The sequence below is a fragment of the Zalophus californianus genome, chromosome 6 (assembly GCF_009762305.2).
Source record: "Zalophus californianus isolate mZalCal1 chromosome 6, mZalCal1.pri.v2, whole genome shotgun sequence".
In the NCBI taxonomy this organism is placed as follows: domain Eukaryota; kingdom Metazoa; phylum Chordata; class Mammalia; order Carnivora; family Otariidae; genus Zalophus; species Zalophus californianus.
The window spans coordinates 83,058,217-83,078,494 of record NC_045600.1 but is presented as its reverse complement, the minus strand read 5'-3'; the positions used below and the strand labels follow the sequence as shown (position 1 = coordinate 83,078,494).

At 53.1% G+C, this 20,278-nt stretch overlaps 1 protein-coding gene across 1 annotated transcript; it reads right to left on the bottom strand.

Moving 5' to 3' along the window:
• Positions 1-7,512: 7,512 nt before the first annotated feature.
• Positions 7,513-10,266, bottom strand: CHAC1 (ChaC glutathione specific gamma-glutamylcyclotransferase 1). The gene is made up of 3 exons (XM_035728093.1): positions 9,893-10,266; positions 9,444-9,479; positions 7,513-8,761 (listed from the first exon to the last, which is right to left on the bottom strand). Exons 1-3 carry the CDS (start codon positions 10,145-10,147, stop codon positions 8,360-8,362), a joined length of 693 nt encoding a protein of 230 aa, XP_035583986.1. The 5' UTR covers positions 10,148-10,266; the 3' UTR covers positions 7,513-8,359.
• Between the last annotated feature and the right edge of the window lie 10,012 nt (positions 10,267-20,278).

The following is a 20,278-nucleotide window of genomic DNA, read 5'->3' as shown; positions in this document are numbered from 1 at the left end:
CTCAGAGATATTAAATCACCCGGCCAGGGACTCAGAGGCTACTCACAGGGAACCTGGTTCTTTTTTTTTTTTTTTTTTTTTTTTTTTTTTTTTTTTAGATTTTATTTATTTATTTGAGAAAGAATGAGAGAGAGAGAGAGAGTACATGAGAGGGGGGAGGGTCAGAGGGAGCAGCAGACTCCCTGCCGAGCAGGGAGCCCGATGTGGGACTCGATCCTGGGACTCCAGGATCATGACCTGAGCCGAAGGCAGTCGCTTAACCAACTGAGCCACCCAGGCGTCCCTGGGAACCTGGTTCTTGAACCCAGTCCCTCTGACCCCAAGCCCATGTCTCTCCTGAAAAAGGAGAGCCACTGGAACTGGATGGGAACTGGCCGCTCTTCGTTTTCCATTTTCGAAGATGGAGCCAGAGAGGGGAAAGGGGCCTCGCCTAAGACACAGCTTAAAACAGACGCTGGAACCTCTGGATCCCAGGTCAGTGCTCGCTCTTTGCTTCTAAACAGCTGTTCAATGATGTCCTGACTGGCCCCTGGAGGGTCTGTCTCCTTGCCTCCCCTGCACCCTTCCCCAGCTCACCCCCTCTGCTGCAGAGACCCTCTTATGAGGAGACAGCCCAGAGTGTTCTCCCCAACCCCCATCTTCCCCTCACCTGTGCCTGCCTCTCTGAGGTTTCCATTTAAGAAATGTAATATGAGCACCTACGGTGTGCAGGCTCTGCTGGGTGCTGGGGGCAGACAAGAAACACAGTGCTATCGGGGCGCCTGGGTGGCTCAGTCGTTAAGCGGCTGCCTTCGGCTCAGGTCACGATCCCAGGGTCCTGGGATCGGGCCCCGCATCCGGCTCCCTGCTCAGCGGAGAGCCTGCTTCTCCCTCTCTCTCTCCCCCTGCTTGTGTTCCTGCTCTCAATGTCTCTCTCTCTGTCAAATAAATAAATAAAATCTTTAAAAAAAAAAGAAAAGAAACACAGTGCTATCAAAGCTGCAGGACAGGGGCGCCTGGCTGGCTCAGTCAATAGAGACTGTAACTCTTGATCTCAGGGTTGTGAGTTCGAGCCCCACGTTGGGTGTAGAGATTACTTAAAAATAAAAAAAATTAAAAAAATCTTAAAAATAAAAAAATAATAATTTAAAAATAAAAAAATCTTTTTAAAGGCCGCAGGAGAAAATCCCAGGTATCAGAGACACACAACAGGGCCCCAAAGTCAGGCCTTGGCGCTGGAGAGGAGGCGGGTCAGGGAAGGCTTCCCAGAGAAGGTGACATCTCAACTGAGCCCTGAAGCTGCAGTCACAAATTAGCCAGGCCAGAGCTGGCAGGGCAGGGACTGCCAGGGTGAGGGCCTGGAGGACGCAAGGCAGGGCAAGAAAGCCCCCCGCATGTCGCAGGCGTGTTGCAGGCTCCTGTCAGGTCAGCTCCCATCTGTTTGGCGTGTGTCATGCCTCACGGCTGCAGGTGGCCTGTGAGCAGGAACTGGGTCTCCCTTGTGGAAACCCCCATAGGCGAGGGCCTACTCCTGTGGACAGATGACCCAGACACCCCACATAAGCAGCTTGTCATCAGCTTTTACCCCCCCCCGAGGACTCACCGTGCCTCCCAGCCAGAGCCACAGGCATGTCTGACACTCCCCACGTTCTGCACCCTCCTGACCTGGCACAAACGGGACTAGGCCCAAGAGGGGCTGTGCCAGGCTGGAGGCTTCGACGGGGCGGCAGGGAGAGCCACACGTGGAGACGTTACTCTCGCCATTCTCCCCGCCCCTCCCTCCCAACACCAATCCCCCCCTCGGGCTATGCCTGGGAAGGCCAAGCTCCCCCTCCTGTGGGGACGGGGTGCAGCACCCCATGGGAGAAGCACAGACAGCCCTCTGGTTTAGTGCCCAGAGCACAGAGGAGGAGCAAAGGCTTAGATGTTATCCCTTACTATGCATGCCAAAGAGCAAGCCCTTCTCCTCGTGTGTGTTTAGGGCCTGGCCTCTCCCAGACAGACGAAGGGAGAGAGTAGCCAGCCTGGGATGGCAGCCACCAGTGTGGGTCGGTACCGGCCCAGTCAGGTATGTGCTGGGGCTGCCCATGCCCGGCTGGTCCGCCCTTGCCCTTGTGAGTCCCTGTCGCACATTCCTGGGCTGTGCACATAAATATTCGGATTGCATATTAGCAAGGGGAGGCAGCTTGGCACTTTCCCTTGGCTGTGACTGAGATTTTCACGTGGTCTTTTCCTCCAAAGGGACCTGCGACACTGCTTTCAGAAGAGTGTCTCGTTAAACTCCCTTCCCCTTAGGTTCCCCGAGCTCCTATGTGGCCCCAGAGCTGTGCTATGGACTGGGATGCATGCAGTTCCTGCCCTGGGGTGTGCTGGGGGGCTCACTTCTGTGAGGCAGACCTGCAAGCAGATCACACCAATTCGACCTGTTGGGTGCAAAACAGGTGGGCGGGGGGGGCTGAGGAGGGGGCACCAGCCATCGGGGTCAGCAGCAGCTTCTGGAGACCTGATGCTGGCACTGAGCTCTGAAGGCTAGCAGAGGCCCAGCTGGAGTGGTCAGGCAAAGAAAGCAGCAGGAGCGAAGCCTTGGGAACTAGCTGTTGCATGAGGTGGGGGTGGAGATGGGGCCGGCACTAGGGCTGCGGGGACATGAATGCTGAGGGCCAGAAAGCTGAGGTTTGTCAGTGCAGAGGGCTGTGGCCAGAGTTGCATTTGACATTATGGAAAATGAATATCCAGGGAGAAAACCGGGAAGGTGGATCCGTTTGGACACATAACCGTGCAGGGAAGGAGGGCACACATTAGGGCAGTGGGCGGTAGGGCGGACATAGGAAGCCGTTAGATCCCAGAACATGGCAAGGATGGAAGCTTGGGTCAAAAGCTACCTTACTGGTGGGCCAGTGGTCCAGGCAGGGGCAGGATCCAGAACAAAGCCAAGGAGGGGACTGAAGCTCCAGGGGAAGGAGTGGAGCGTGAGGGGTGGAAGTGCAGTGCTGGGTCCAGGACTAAGGAAGAGGGTGTGTGGGTACAGACGGTGCCCTCTCCCTCTAGGAGGGGAAGGACCGGTGACCAGGGAGCAACTCTGTGGCTGAGCCTTCAGGACATGTCAAGTTCTATCTCACACCCCAGGAAATGCCCAGGCTGAGGGTCTGAACCAGGAAGGGCAAGCCTGGTGAGGACTCTCCAAGGGCAAACCAGGAAAGGGCAGAAGAGAGTGGCCTCCCAGGGCCCTGGGCTAGGGGTGAGCGTCCAGGGATAGGATGAGCAGGGCAGAGGGAAGGCTGATCAGGGCTTTAGTCAACCCCTTCTTCTTCTTTTTTTTTTTTTTAAGATTTATTTATTTATTTATTTGAGAGAGAGAGAATGAGAGAGATAGAGAGCATGAGAGGGGGGAGGGTCAGAGGGAGAAGCAGACTCCCTGCCGAGCAGGGAGCCCGATGTGGGACTCGATCCCGGGACTCCAGGATCATGACCTGAGCCGAAGGCAGTCGCTTAACCAACTGAGCCACCCAGGCGCCCAGTCAACCCCTTCTTCTGACAGCCATCCAGTAAAGTAGAACGGCTCAGTCCCAGTTTCCGCAGCCACCGTGCAATTTACTGTCCAAACCTGATGCTTCTGAGAGTGAAAGTCATAATTATTCCAGGACGACGGGAGTAAAGTAGGCCGGTCCTGGGCACAGTGGGATGTGTGGTCACCCCAGCCATGTAGCCCGAGGCTGGTCCTGCAGGGACACTCTCCCCGTGACTGTCGCCTCCCCTAATCTAGCCCTGGCCATTGAAGCTGGGTTCACACCCTGGAGCACCCTAACCCTCCTCAGAGCCAGGCCTGTAGAAAGCAGGGTCTCTCCCATTCCAGGTCCATTTCCCCACACCCTTTGCTTTTCGGATGACTGACACGGGTACCACGCTGTCTTCAGGGAAATACCAGCCTCCAGAGGAATGTGGTCCTTCCTGGGGCCCAGTGGGGGACAGCCCGGAGAACCCCTAGGAGCCTGCCCACCCTAGAAGGGTGCAGAGTGGGGTTACCCACAACCCCCTGCACTGTCCATGCCCTCCGCCTTGGCAAAACCGTGGGATCCCTAGTCTCCTCCCTCCCCTGTACCTCCCAATTGTAATAGGCCACCGGGAGGTGTTCCTGGTGGGTTCTGGTTCTAGTTCCTTCGTCCTCCCCAGCCCCTGCCTGAAACACTGCAACAGGCGCCCTCCAGGTCTCGCAGGCTTCAAACTGTCTTCCCTGCCACAACATGTAAACCCAAGTCTGAACACAGCACTCCAAGTAGACAAAACAAAAAGAACAAAAACAAAGACCCTCTGTGGGAGGCAAAACACATGAAAAAACAAAAACATCACTATAGAACTCCACTTCCCCACAAGATACAGTCTAACACTTCCTCTATGAACTGACTCCAAAGTTGCTCTCAGCCTTGTCCCCAACGCTGAGCTACTTACCAGCTCCCCTGTGTCCGTTCCCCCTTTGTCAGTTCCTCTGGATTCCTGCGGCTTCTTTAAGGGGCTCCCAGGCCTGACCACCTCTGCCCCAACCCCTGAGCTCCCCGGGGTGCCCTTAGCCCAGACCAGGTGTGAGGGCGCTTCTGTGTCTTCCGTCTCCAACAGGGGGAGGGTGGCCTAGTGTAGACTCAATAAATAGTGGTTGAACTGGCTGATCCTTCCTACTCACTCCTGCTTCTCCAGAAGGGTGCCCTGAGGAATGGACAGGATGTTCTGAGTTCCCTGCTAACTCTGAAATCCCTTGATGCTGCAGCCTAGGGCTAGCCACTTAGCCATCACTCTGTTTGAATCCCACCAACAAAAAAAGAAAAAAAAAATTTTTTTTAAATGCTGCTATACCAGAAGTCCTAAGACATGGCCCAGAGACCCCTGGGGGTCTCCAAGACCCTCTCAGGGGGCCTGCGAGGTCAGAACTGTTTTCATAGTAAAACTAAGAGCTGATTTGCCTTTTTGTCCTCATTTCTTCACAAGTGTACAGTGGAGTTTTCCAGAACTATATGATAGGTGGATTTGCAACAGAATGAACGCAGAAACAAATGAGAACCCAGCTGCTTTCATCAAGCCAGACTTTAAAAACATAAAACAATGCCATTCTTTTCATAAAATTTGCTTGTTTCGGAAAATAGAATCATTTTTCTTTAAAAATATGTTAATGTGTAATGGATTTTTATTTTTAATTTAGAACATTTTGAACTTCTCAATTTTAATCTCAAATACACTAAATGTTGCCAGTTGTTATGGTCCGTGTAAATAACTCCTGGGATCTTCAGTTTTTAATCTGTAAAGGGGTCCTGAGACTCCTAAACCCTTCTCACAGCCTCGGTCACCCCTCTGCTTCTCTCTCAGCAGCCAGCTTCTTGAGAGTGATCTCTTCCCCTCCTACAGGCTCCCCAGTTCTGACTTGTGGCTTCCGGCCAATCTTCCTGACACTGCTCTCACTGCAGCCACAGAGGACCCCCTAGCATTCCATTCCTCTCCCATATTTCCTTGGCCATTCGGCAGCATGACCCTGGTTCTCCTCCTCCCTCTCCAGCTGCGTGTTCTCTGCAATTCTTGCTTCACTCAGGCCACCAGGGCTGGGTGCCTCAGGGCTGGGCCTGGGCCCTGTTCCCTTTTCTCTCCACCGCCAAGGCTTTCAAATACTGTTCTCCACGGGTATGGCCCTCACATCTCTAACTCCAGCCTTGTTTCTCTCCTGAATCGAAGACCCACATCCCCAGCAGTCCTCAAACGTTCGAGTGGATGCCTCTGCCCCACACTGGCACCCCAGCTGACACACACAGGGCCCCTCTCTACCCCTGCCCTTCCACCCCCACAACTGTACCAGCAACCCTGGCCCTCTACCGCTCCCTCGCTCTCCCCGTCAGCCAGCCACGCCAAACCCAGCCAGCCTCATGCCCTGAGCGCTCTCAGATCCATCCTCACGCCCATTCCCACTGCCACACCTCGGCTCAGGCCACCTTCGTCCCTCCCCGGCCTGTGTCTGGCCTTCGGGCTCCAACCTGACACAGAAGCCAGGCTTCCTCTCAAGCAGTCTCTTCCCTGCTCAGAATCCACAGGAGGAAAGCCACCTCCACGGCACAGCACAGCTGAGCAGGCCCAGCCAGTGGGAGGTGGCCCCGTCCCCCTGTCCAGTCCCAATTCCCACCCCCACGCCACTCCGTCCACTCTGTCGCCTCTCGTCTGACCTCACTGCCCGCTCTGGCACAAGCTGTCCCCCCCTCAAGCTCAGGGCTCAGCCTCCTCACTCCTTCCCTCGGAAAGCCTTCCCTGCCCGCCCCTCTCAGCGGAATGCTCTCTCCTCCCGTCACAGCACACCGCATGCTGAACGGTCACCGTTCAAAGAAAGAGAAAAAGGGAAGTCACCCATCGGAGTTTCTAGGCCGAGTTCCCTAAGGAGGGAGATTGCTTCACTGCTGTGTCCCCAGGGCCCAGGTCGGTGCCTGGCATATCGTTTAGTCCACACCTCAATGAATGGCTTGAAGAGCGTGAGCCCACGTGCGGCTGGCAAACAGCCCTTTCCCCCCGTACTCAGTAGAGAGTAGGGTTCTGCTCTGAGCCCCCGAACTGGCTTGGCTGTCCAGCCCTGCCCTGCCCCAGGAGGTGGCTGCCCCAGCCTCCCTGCTCCCCGCTGCCTCCTCCTGCTATGTTGCCCTCACGAGCTCCCAGAACTTGGCTGAACTCCACACTTCCCCCATCAGTGGCCAAGATATGAGGCCACCAACACACCAAGGCACAACGGCTGCCCAGCTGGTGAGAGCTGACCCTGCTGGGGACATCCAGACCAATCCAGGGCACCAGCCACCACAAAAGCAGCAACAACACATACCACACAGCGTCCCAGTGTAAACTGATGCCCAGAGGGCTCAGGAGTTTTCTGGAGGTCACTGGGCCAAGGAGGGAAGAGGCTGGGGTGGAGCCAGGCTCTTCTGCTATGAAAAAGCTGTCACGTGGGCCCTGTACCTATTCTGCGGGTCCAGGAGTAAGAGGCTGAGCCCACTGAGGGGCCATTCTGAGATCCTGGAGGCTGGGCTTTGCACCCAGGGATGGGAGTGGGGGTTTCGGGGTGTGAAGCAGCCAGGGGCAGGCAGAGAGTAAACAAGTAGTGGCCCAGAGGGCACCCTGGCAACTCATTCCATAGGGAGCAAGAGTCCTGGCAGGTCAGGTCAACGGAGAAGGCACAGCCCACACCACAGCCCCGGGAGGCAACAGTAAGCACCTGGATCTCAAAATCAAAAGGTCCTCCAAAAGGCCACAGGCCTCTGCTGTCAGCATTGTTGAAGTGGTCACCACCCTCCTCTAACCCGCATGCTCCTTTAGCAGGAACCCAGGGGTCTCCTCTCGAGGTCAGCAAGAGGCGGTGGCTAGAGGAAGACCTGGTTTGACCTCCAAGCCCACCAGCCTCCTCGGGGCAGCTGAGAGGAGACCTAGAGTACCAGGTCCATGGTAAGTACACTGCGCACGGGGCTGCCAAGTAGAGCCACACGGCAGAATTCTGCACACCTCGGAATTCTGCACTAAGACATGAAAGGTGCCCATGGAAGTGGTGCAACCTGGCCCCTAGCCCTGCCTGCTCAGCTGCTCCCCCCACCGCAAGAGAGGGACGGAAGCAAAGAGGGAGCCCTTGCCCCTCTCATATGCCTTCCAGGGCTTCACCACGTCCCTTGCCCCAACAGCCCATCTGAAGAACCACATTCCAGCACAACAGATAGTAAGAGATCAGTTTATAGATAACAGTATGGGACAGACTGGGGAGGTACCAGGGCCCATAGTGATGAGTTTCCTGGAAACAGATCAACAGACAGACAAGCAGACAGACAGACAGACAGAGGGACAGGAAACAGCCAAATGGTTCAGAGGCCCAGGCTCCAGATCCAGTTCTGCCCTGGGAACCTGGGGGGTGAGCAGGACCCACAGGTGCCTCAGTTCTTGTAAGGCTCCCTTCTCCTCACCCCCCGCCCCCGTCCCTTCCCAGCAGGCTGGGACTTTTCACATGTGGTCTATTTCCAGGGCTGGGAGTGTTTGGTCTGGGGATGGGGAGGCAGAGGCCTGGGTAGTATGGGGTTAGCAGCAGTACTGGAGGGAATCCATCAGGCATCAGGTGCCCGAGGTGGGGCACTGCTCAGCAGGGCCCCTATGTCCAGGGCAGGCCCCCCACCCTGCCCACCACACCAACATGGTGCAATAAATAGTTTCAAGTAGTAAGTCAGTGTCAGGCAGTCAGTGTCCCACTGGAGGCTGGTGGGACAGGCAAGGGGCTTAGAGACAGAAGCTCCCAGCCACCCACTGAGTCCTTTCAGCAGTCCGCTGTGTGCACAGAAGTGGGGACCTGGCCCCATGTCTACGTGGACACTCCCTGCAGGGGCTCAGCCCCTCAGACCAGTGCCAAAGCCTGCTCGGTGGGGCAGAAGCAGGGCAGCATGGTGCCCACAGCGTCCACGATGGCTGCCAGGTGCTCGTCCTGTGCCTGGGGCCCACAGAGCTGCATGAAGTCCGCCAGGCGCAACAAGTACTCGAGGTTGTGGCCAGAGAAGCCACGGCAAGCCAGGATCTGTGTTGCAATGGCCTCCTCAGGTGCAGGGCCCAGGTAACCAGGATTCTGGGGGGTAGCCACATAAGCCAATGCCTTGAGTGGCTGGTCAGGGGTATCTTGGGGGTAGAAGGTGACTTCCTTGGTATCATAGCCGCCAAGTACTGCTTCCCGCACGTTCAGGTACTTCAGGGCCTCGCTCACCTGCTCACCTCGAACCTGGTATGCCACACCCCAAGTGCAACCCTAGAAAGAAACATGGACACCGGGGTCACCCAAAACAGCTCCTGGCTAGTCCCAACCCAGGTCTGTGCTCTATAAGGAAAGTGGGCAGGGGACTGATGAGTCATCTAGTAGCAATACATTAAGCTCATTCTCCCTTTCTTAACAAGATTTGACAGGTGGTCTGGCTCCAAGGCCAAGAGGATTCCTACTCACAGAGTGGTTTGAGAACCAGGGGCATCATCTGTACAATTAAGAGGAATGGGGGCGCCTGGGTGGCTCAGTTGGTTAAGCAACTGCCTTCGGCTCAGGTCATGATCCTGGAGTCCCGGGATCGAGTCCCACATCGGGCTCCCTGCTCAGCAGGGAGTCTGCTTCTCCCTCTGATCCTCTTCCCTCTCATGCTATCTCTTTCTCTCTCTCTCAAATAAATAAATAAATAAAGCTTTAAAAAAAAAAAAAGAGGAATGGGAGTTTCAGGCCACCCTCTAATCCTATTAAATCAAAATCTGCGTTTTAAGAAGATCCTCAGGTGATTCTAGTGAGAGGTACTGAGCTAGACCACCTTCCTCGCTGTCTGAAAGTCATCTAATCTAGCCTACAGCCAAGGACCCAGGAGCTCTGTCTGCAACCCTCCCTGCCAGGCCCTGGAGGCGGGGTGGGGGGGGGGGGAGGGGGGGTCCTCTCTCTTGACTCAGGCACTTACTTCACGATCTTCAAGGAGGGTCACGACACGGCCAGGCTGAGGAGGGAAGAAGAATTTTGGAAAAGGCAAGTTAGAAATCAGCTGTCACCAGTGTCAGAGGAAACATTTATTAACCCTGCTGGTCCAGGCCTCAGTGAGTCCCACTCATCCAGGGGGAAGTGGAGAGAGTGATGCATGGCTGCAGGAGAAATAGATACATGGCAGTGGCCCAAACTGATAATTAGAAATATTCATCAACATGGTGATCCACAGGATCACAGATTCTAGCCATCACAGGGATCCACCAGGCACAGAAATTTAAGCCACAACCCCCAGGCACAGGTTTATACACTTCCCCCACCGGCACGGAGTGACCCTCTGCCCAGAGAACCGCCGACATTCCAGGGCACTGATGCCTACTACCCTGCCCCCCACCCCCTTCATTCCCCTGGGCACGGTCAGATGCTCACCATCTTGTCGCTGCCCCGATGGAAGGTGTCTCCCTGCCAGAAGCGGCGGCTGTAGCCGCGCACGAAGCCCACAAGGCTGTCACTGTAGGCAAAGTCGGGCCTCCACACCAGGGAGCCGTACCCGAAAATCCACAGCGCTTGGGGGTCGCCGTTATCCGGGGGATGCTGCGCGGGTGGCGAGGGGGGTGGCGAGGGGGCTGGTGAGAGGGACGGCGAGGCGGGCGGGGTGTTCCGGGCTGTGGACTTCTGCTTCATGGTGCCGGGCTCAGGGACGGGCCCGGCGGCCTCCGAGGCTGGTCTCCGGCGCGGGCACGGAAGGACCGACGGACGCGCACACCTGGCCTGGCACCGCTCGGTCGCTCCAGCTGCGCGGCCCCGTCGGAGGCGCCTTTTAAACCCTCCGGCCGGGCGGGCCCCCGCCCACCGCGCCAGCTGCCGCGGTGATTGGGGCGGGGCAAATCCCCTTTTGACCAATCACCTTCGTGTTTTCCTTCCCGGTTAACCGCGCCGCCCTCTGAGTGGGTAACTGAGAGGCCAGCCCCCGGCCCAGCGCGCCCGGTGATTGGCTCGGCTTCACCTCTGTAGCAAACCCGGCAGGAGTGATGCAACCGCGGGGGAGGTTTCCCCAGCTCCCGCATGCAGCAAGGGCACCTCGGATTGCGTCAGGCGGCGGGCAGTGGACAGTGGGCACGGACGCGGGCACCGATCGTCCCTCCGGCAGCCCCTCCATGGCCTACGCCCTTTAGGAACCACGACCAGCGTGTCCCAGGCGGGTGTCTCCCCAGCAGCCCTGTCGGTGCACCTGTTCGGGTCACTACCACCCCAGACAGCACCGACTCATTAACAGGGCCAGTGCAGGGCATGTCCCGAAGGAGCTCTCTGAGCGGCGTAAATGCCAGTCTGTGGGGCTCCGCCTGGGAGCACATATTCTAGAGAAGCCGTTGGAGGCACCCTCTGCATTCCGCACAGGTGACTCACGTGGTTGGCCCTCGTGAGCAAATGGAGAAACTGAGTCACGGGGCTGGCTAGGGTTTCTGCAGAAGCTGACAGGTTGAGTCAGGCCGGGCGCCGGGAGCTTGCCGGCCTCACGTGAGGGCTACTCCCAGGGCCAGGTAGGCTTGGAGTGGAGCCTTTCAGCGCGCTTGCCACCACCGCTGTCACTTTGGCCGTGGTGTCCAAACCTGCAGAGAGAAGCCGTAAAGTCAGGCCACTTCTGCCCTGAGGCGATGGGGTTAGTTCTGACCGGACCTGAAACTAGCAACAATGGTTGCGTTCATCCTTAGGCGCAGAAATTCCGGGAGCTTCCGGGAGCAGCAGCAGCAGGCAAGGCGGCCAAATTGAGGCTCCGAGACAGCTATGATCACCCACTGGCTTTCTGTCTTGGCTGCTGGCCTCCTGACCCACGGAAGGTCGGCCAGCCATCTGGGGTTGACCCCCTAAGCAGGAACAAAAGGCTGCCCCCTAGGGATGTCTGTGGCTGGAAAGGGGGAACAGAGGCAGGAGAAGGCCTGCTTCTGGAACTGCAGAACTGGCTGGAGGAAACAGCTAATGAGGTCCGGGGGTGAGTCCTCTGGCAGGCCAAATGGGCAACATTGCTTCTCATTAGATTCTAACTAGACATTTAAACTAAAACTTACCTGCACACTTAAAGTCATCATTCCAAAAGTGTGTAAGATATATTCTCCAGTAGGAATGTTGCACCACAGTGTGTATAGTATGAAGCTAGTTCTTTTAAAACAAAGTAAGTGGGGCACCTGGGTGGCTCAGTCGTTAAGCGTCTGCCTTAGACTCAGGTCATGCTCCCAGGGTTTCTGGGATCAAGCCCCGCATCGGGCTTCCTGCTCAGTGGGAAGCCAGCTTCTCCCTCTCCCACTCCCCCTGCTTGTGTTCCCTCTCTCGCTGTCTCTCTCTCTGTCAAATAAATAAATAAAATCTTAAAAAAAATAAAATAAAATAAAACAAAGTAAGTTAGGGGCGCCTGGGTGTCTCAGTGGGTTGAGCCAGGTCATGATCTCAGGGTTGTGAGATCTAGCCCAGGGCCAGGCTCTGTACTCAGCGGGAAGTCAGCTTGAGATTCTTCTCTCTGCCCCTCCCCACTGCACTTTCTCTCTAAAATAAATAAATGAATTTTTTTTTTAAGATTTTATTTATTTGAGAGAAAGAGAAAGACAGCATGAGCAGGGGGAAGGGCAGAGGGAGAGGGAGAAATAGACTCCCCTCTGAGCAGAGAGCCTGACACAGGGCTTGATCCCAAGAGGCTTAACAGACTGAGCCACCCAGGCGCCCCAAATAAATGAATCTTTAAAAAAAAAATATATATATATAGGGGCTCCTGGGTGGCTCAGTCGTTAAGCGTCTGCCTTCGGCTCAGGTCATGATCCCAGGGTCCTGGGATCGAGTCCTGCATCAGGCTCCCTGCTCAGCGGGAAGCCTGCTTCTCCCTCTCCCACTCCCCCTGCTTGTGTTCCCTCTCTCGCTGTGTCTTTCTGTCAAATAAATAAATAAAACTTAAAAAAAGAGATTTTTTATTTATTCATTTGAGACACAGAGATACAGAGAGAAGAGAAGAGAAATCATGAGCAGGGAGAGAGGCAGAGGGAGAGGGAGAAGCAGGCTCCGTCCTGAGCCAGGAGCCCAACGCCAGGCTCCACCCCAGGACCCTGGGATCACGACCAGAGCCGAAGGCAGACACTTAATGACTGAGCCCCCCAGGCGCCCCTGCGCTACTAGCTTCTTGAGAATATTCCCCCTCCATCTACCAACTTTGGGTAGCTGGGTAAGAGGCAGGAAACTGGTACCAACACATTCCTGGAAGTATCTGAATTGGCACAAACAATGCTTTGAAAAAGCAGCTTAGTGATATAAATCAAAAGTCATAAAATATCCCTGGCCTTTGACCCAATATTTCCACTCCAGGAAATTATTCGAAATATGGGAAAAGTCATATGCCTAAAGATTTTTCAATGCATTGTTATTTATTATAGCAAAACAAAGAAGAAAAATTATTTAAATATCCAAAAATAACTTAATGTGTAAATAAATTATGTGATCAATCCACATGGTGGAGAAATACATACAAAGAGAATAACTTAAATATGCAGCAATAGATGATTAGTTATATAAATTTGATATGGATAAAATTAAAGCTGTGGAGTCATTAGAAACAATTATGTATGTTTCTATTTGCTGACACAGAAACCTATCTGTGATGTAGAATTCAGTGAAAAAGCAAGTTATAAAATAACCTAATATAACTATTTTAAACTTAAAAAGCCTATATGTGTTTATTGGCATAGAAAAAAATCCACAAGAACACAGAAAGTTTCAGCGATTACCTCTGAGTAGTAGGACTACATGAGATTTGCACTTTCTTTTTTTTAAGATTTTATTTGTCAGAGAGAGAGCATAAGCAGGGGGGAGAGGCAGGCAGAGGGAGAAGCAGGCTCCCTGCTGAGCAAGGAGCCCAACATGAGGGGCTGTTGGGTGGCTCAGTTGGTTAAGCCACTGCCTTCAGCTCAGGTCATGATCCTGGAGTCCTGGGGTTGAGTTCCACGTCAGGCTCCCGCTCCGCAGGGAGCCTGCTTCTCCCTCTGACCCTCTCTCCTCTCGTGCTGTTTCTCACTCTCTGTTTCCCTCTCAAATAAATAAATAAATAACGTCTTAAAAAAAAAAAAAAAGGAGCCCAACATGGGACTCGATTCTAGGACCCTGGGATCATGACCTCAGCGAGGGCAGATGCTCAACACACTAAGCCACCCAGGCGTCCCTGCACTTTCTTTTTTATTTGCCAATTCAGATTCGCAAAAAATCCAGTCTAGGATTTTTGAAGAAACATAAACCACTTCTATTTAGAAAAGAAAAAGTCACAATAAAAATCCATTATAAAAAAATGTAGTAAAAATGCCCAGGGCCGCATAGTCAGGCAAAAATGCAAACTATGAACTATCACATGCACTATTATTAAAACTATTAAAACAACAACAAGATACATGAGGAAAAAGATGGGGGAGCATCATATACCAATGATGGATGTGTTGAGGTATTAGGACTACGGGTGATTCTTCTCTTTCTTTTCCAAGGCTTATGAAATGTAATTTTTTTAAAAGATTTTATTTATTTATTCATGAGAGAGAGAGAGAGAGAGGCAGAGGGAGAAGCAGGCTCCCAAGGAGCAGGGAGCCTGATGCGGGACTCGATCCCAGGACCCTGAGATCATGACCTGAGCTGAAGGCAGACGCTTAACCATCTGAGCCACGCAGGCGCCCTGAAATGTAAGTTTTAGTAATAAAAAGTTACTTTTAAAGGGTAGTTCATGGTTTTCTGGTGGCTAAGGGGCATATCAGAATTACATGGGGAATATTTTCAAGATGCGCGTTGGCCAACTTCCTTGCACCAGAACAAAGCCCCAGTGGAAAGGTCCTCAGTAACTCCAGGTAAGTTAGGCACTTCCTCCTCTGTTCTCCCACAACCCCTTACCTCACTTCTGTTTATCTGTCCCCTCTGCCTCATGCTTCTAACGGAAACAATCATTTGTTGAGCACTTACCATGAACCAGGCAGTTTGCTAAATGCTTTACATTCATTCTGATTACAAACTTCTCCCCTACTTTGTGAGGTAAATATCATTTCACAGATGAGCAAATGGAAGCACAGGAAAGGTAGGTAAGCCACTCACGGGGATGCCCAGCCAGTCACAGAGCCTAGGTCTGAAGGCAGATAGACCAACCCTGGATCCTCCTTGCTGGTAAGCTCTTGATAACCTGCTTCCTGAGAGCAGATGTCATCTTTGAAGTCCCCGGGGGACCCACACAGTGCTGGCTCATGGAAGGTGCTCCACAAGAGTAGGTGGAAGAGGGGCGCCTGGGTGGATCAGTCATTAAGCGTCTGCCTTCGGCTCAGGTCATGGTCCCAGGGTCCTGGGATCGAGCCCCGCATCGGGCTCCCTGCTCGGCGGGAAGCCTGCTTCTCCCTCTCCCACTCCCCCTGCTTGTGTTCCCTCTCTCGCTGTGTCTCTCTCTGTCAAATAAATAAATAAAATCTTCAAAAAAAAAAAAAAAAAGGAGTAGGTAGAAGAAGTGGAGCTTTTACTTTGAAAAGGCCAGGGCACCCTGAAGTTCAGACAAGGAGGAATCCTGAAAGACACAGGTTCAACTCTGACCCTCTCAAAATAGGAATCCCCACAAAAGTTGGCCCAGGGGTCTTGGCCACCTTCCTGGGAATATATCTCGCCTGTTCCCATTCCTCGTTTATCCTTGCCAACAACATCTGTCTCCTTCCCTTCCAGTGGGACACTCCCGGGCAGTAAACCATCCCACTCAGCGGATTCCTCTCTAACTTCTGCAGCAGCCGTCCCATCTTTCCTCTGAAAATCCCCTCAGGAAGGGGGTGCACATGTCATCCCCGTGGAAGTACCACCTCTTGAGAGAGGATTCCCTCCACCTGGAAGAGTGGCACATGATTTGCACATGAGGCACACATGATGGCTTCCTTTTCTGGACCTTTCCCAAATTAATCTTTCCTTATTGTTCCCCTTCAGGCAATCACTTCTCATTTCCTTATGATCTGTTCCTTCCCACTTCTCATTCCAGTCACTGCACTCAACGCCCGGTGTTAGTGGGCACAATTATCTGAACCAAGGGAAGGGTGTGTTTTAGGAGCTAGGGAGCCATGCTAATGTATTATGCTAAGTGATGAGGTTGCTTTATAAAGCTGCTGATTCCCAAGAGATGAAAAAAACCTTCCCAGACATGGGCTCTAAGCCTGGCTTGCCCAGATTTGAGCCCACCTCCACCATTTACCATCAGATACACTGTCCCTGGTTCTCAGTTTTCTCAACTGTAAAATGGGGGATAATAGCATCCACCTTGTGGGTTCTGATGAGGATTGAAAGAAATAACACCTTAGCACCTGGCATGAGGGAGCACTTAATATAGTTGGCTCATTATTTTTACTATAGACTTTTTCACTTTCCATTTTATCCAGGATAGAGCCACATAGACTATGATTTATTTATTTTTCTTTTTAAAGAGAGAACGAGCAAGGAGCAGCCTCCTGGATGAGCAGGGAGCCGATGCAGGACTCCATCCCTGGGATCATGACCTGAGCTGAAGGCAGATGTTTAACCAACTGAGCCACCTAGGCACCCTAGCCTATGATTTATAATAAGAAATATATAGGGGCACCAGGGTGGCTCAGTCAGTTGGGGGTCCGACTCAGTTTTGGCTCAGGTCGCTGGGGGGAGGGTCCTGGGATCAAGCCAGAGTTGGGCTCTCCACTCACTGGGAGTCAGCTTGTCTCCCTCTCTCTCTGCCCCACCCACCGCTCATACTCTTTCCCTCTACTGTTCTCTAAAATAAATAGATAAATCTTAAAAAAAAAAAAAAATGTACATTTGGTCTGATCCTGTTCCTGACACAGAGCTCTTAAAACCCTTGGAATTTCCTAAGTGATAAGAGTGATAAAGGTGTCTTTTGTTATTCATAACAAGCCCCTATCAACCACACCTGAATTTAGTTATTGTGAGGGTTTTTTTGGGAAGTCCCTAAGGATGGGGAAGGTGGGGGGGTGGCTGGTTGCCAGGGAAACCAACCGTGTGATTAGAGTTGAGAATTGGAACTCTCAGCTCAAACTTCCAACTTCTGGGTAGGGGAGAAGGGCTAGAGATTGAGTTCAATCACCAGTGGCTAGTGATTTAATCAATCACACCTATGTAATGAAACCTCCATAAAACCCAGAAGGACAGGAGTTCCGGAAGCTTCTGGGTTGTTAAATACGGGGAGGTGCTAGGAGGGTGGTACACTTAAAGAGGACAGGAAAGCTCCAGGTCCCTTCCCACATACCTTGCCCCATGCATCTCTTCCATCTGGGTGTTCCTGAGTTATATCCTTTTAATAAACCAATAATCTAGTAATCCGAGTTCTCTGATCCACTCTAGCAAATTAATCAAACCTAAGGAGTGGGTTGTGGGAACCTTGGCTCTGCAGCCGCTTAGAAGCACAAGTAACCTACACTTGTGATTGGCCTCTGAGGTGGGAGACAGTCTTGTGGGACTAAGCCATTAGTCTGTAGGATCTGATGCCATCCCCAGGCAGATAGTGTCAGCACTGAGTTAAACTGCAGCTCGTCCAGGTGGTGTTGCAGAATTGCTTGATATGTGGAAAACCCATGTGTCTCGAATCAGAAGTGAAGTAGTGGGGGCGCCTGGGTGGTTCAGCTAGTTAAGCGTCTGGCTTCGGCTTGGGTCATGATCTCAGGGTCCTGGGGTCAGGCAGCGTTGGTCTCCCTGCTCAGCAGGGAGCCTGCTTCCTCTGCCCCTTCTCCCTGTTCATTCTCTTTCTCATAAATAAAATCTTTTTAAAAAGTGAGGTAGTGTCATAGAGTATTGAGAGTAGATGAGATGCATAGGAAGAATATGTTTTCCTTCACGCTACCTCTCAGTCTGACACAAATCAGAAGAATTGAGTGGGTTAAGAAAGTGGTCATGGTATTTTTGATTCAATGGAGGAAACCTCCAACTATCTCACCCTCCATTCTTGCCATGCAATTCACAGACTGTTCCAGCAAACAGGGTGCTAAAGGAGTGTTTTTAAGGGGCGCCTGGGTGGCTCAGATGGTTAAGTGTCTGCGTTCGGCTCAGGTCATGATCTCGGGGTTCTGGGATCGAGTCCCGCATCGGGCTCCCTGCTCATCAGGGAGCCTGTTTCTCCTTCTCCCTCTGCCTGCCGCTCCCCCTGCTTGTGCTCTGTCAAATAAATAAATAAAATCTTTAAAAAAACCAAAAACCAAAAAGGCAGATGGGTGATAGTCTGCCCCAAGCGCACTATTAATAGAATAGTTGCTTGAGCAAAGACAGAGATTGTCTGTGTATGCTTGGAGGGGAGAGATGCTAAAATAAATAAATGAATAAAATAATCCACAATCTATGAGGGGCTATACCTCCCACAGACTTCTGAGAGATAAGGGTATCCTTAGGTCCTTGGCCCATATGCGAGGACATAGGTCCTGCCAACGCTCTGGCAAAAGGAGGGGAAGAAGGAGTAACTGAATCTCTCAATACAGTCTGCTTCAGATGAGGGAGAGAAGACAGGACTCTGCCGGTGAAGCCAGCTAGCTCCTGGGCCTAGGGCGGAAGGCTACTTGGTCCCCTGTCTACAAAAGCAGGGACTATAAAGGATTCCCCCATGTCCTGACAGAAGGGTGCATGGGATGGTGGGAAAGCTTGGCTCCATTTCTCATTTCTAGCTTCTAAGGAGGGAGGGAGGAAGACACAGCTGACAGAGTACGGGGCAGGGGGTAGCGTTCTAGTTATTCAGCTCTCGGGCCTGGTCCACCTGGCAGGGGGAGGCCAGGGCTCCAACACAGGGCTGGGGCCTCTTTCCCAACTCCAAGGAAAGAGGAAGGTGTCCTTCTTGGCGGCAGACAGTGGCTGGATGCAGGGTTGAGAACAGCAATGAGGAGCATTTCCGGGGAGTGGCAGGGATGCTGAGGGGAGGCCCATGGGGTCAGAGTCAAACGTCAGACCCCACAGAAATGCTGCAGTGTGGTAAGACCTGGCTTAAGAGAACTCTAGAAAAACAGCCCATATAGAAAAGTATGACTCAGGCCCCCAGAGAGCCAAGGAAGTAAGGCCCCTTAAATGAGAGCACCTGTGACACCATCCCCCATGAGCCTACTACAAATGGGAAAGAGATTCCAGAACCTTTTAGATCTCTTTTACCAGAGGGCGCCTGGGTGGCTCAGTCGTTAAGCGTCTGCCTTCGGCTCGGGTCATGATCTTAGGGTCCTGGGATCGAGTCCCACATCGGGCTCCTTGCTCTGCAGGAAGCCTGCTTCTCCCTCTCCCACTCCCCCTGCTTGTGTTCCTGCTCTCGCTGTCTCTCTCTCTGTCAAATAAATAAATAAAATCTTAAAAAAAAAAAAAATAGATCTCTTTTACCAGAGAGAAGAGGAAGCACTCAGTGAAGGGAGCCCCTGGTGGGGCTGATGCTGAACAGACCGGGCCTAGAAGGACGAGCCTGGCCTGATGTCTGTCAGTGTGGGAAACGGACAGCAATTCTTGGGCAAGGCAAGCGGCACGTGCCAGTCTGCTAACCCACAGGGCTTGCTTTGCCTCCAAACTGAGCCAAGAAGCGGGAGCACTGGAGACAGACAGGCGGGCCATGCCTGGCAGGGATCTGGCTGCAGCCTGCAGGGGGTGCCATGACACAGGACTGCCCCAAGCTGACCTGTTGCAAAATCCAGACTCTGGAGATGCTAGTTACCTTGTGTCTGCCGTAGCTTCGGCTGGCTTTTTGGACCCTGCATTGTGGACTCAGAGGGTTTTTGGGCATGAAGGGAACAGGCTGAGTCCACTCTCGGCCAGAGCGTTAGAAGGGTGAAGGGCCCCAGAGGCCGGGGGAAAATGTGGCAAAAACCACTTGCGACAGATCTCCAAGGGAAAGGGACTCTTGAGGACTTGGGGTCCTGCCATCCCTTCCCAGAGCCAGGGTCTCCTTTCACTACTTCCCACATCGGAGGTTGACCTAAACTAGTGGTGTTCCTTAAAGACGGGGCACATGGGACACCTGGGTGGCTGAGTTGGTTAAGCGTCTGCCTTCGGCTCAGGTCATGATCCCAGGGTCCTGGGATCAAGCCCCACATCGGGCTCCTTGCTCAGTGAGGATCCTGCTTCTCTCCCTGCCTGCCACGCCCCCTACTTGTGCATACTCTCTCTCTCTCTCTACGACAAATAAATAAAATCTTAAAAAAAAAGGAGGGGCACAACAGGATGCAATGGTGGAGACAACCTAGGATCTCAGCTGCCTCGTTGGTCCTAGGGCTACTGCTGGGACTATCCAGCCAGCATCCCAGCTCCTCTCTGACCCACCCCCATCCTGTGGGTTGGGAGAGTGGAAGCTCCAGAAAGTGGTTTGTTGGCAGAAGCTTGAGAAGGATTAACCAGCCAGTTGTTCACAAGTATTTTCATACACCAACTCATTTCAACCTCACAGTAATGTGCAAGAGGTATCAGCATCCTCTGAGAGGGTAAGGTAAGTAACTGGATGGTTAGCCTCCTTGGGCAGAGACCATGCTCTATCGCCAACCCCTGGCATGTAAAAGGTGCTCAGTGTGGAAGGAAAGAAGAGATGGATGGACATATCCTAGGTCACCTGACAATGAGAAGTACTGCTGCAAAGGAGCTTTGTTCAGCCTCCCAACTCAGACGCGGTGCTCTTTCCAGCCGGTCCCCACTCGCTTGCATTCAGGGTGCCTGCGGGGATGGGGGTGGCTGGAGGCCCGAGGGCTGCGAGGTGGGGAGGGAGCGGGCTGTACGCGAACGGGCCCCCCCTACCCACCCCCCCCCGCTTCTCTGGATACCCTGAGGCGTCTTGACGGGTATCCAGAGCGC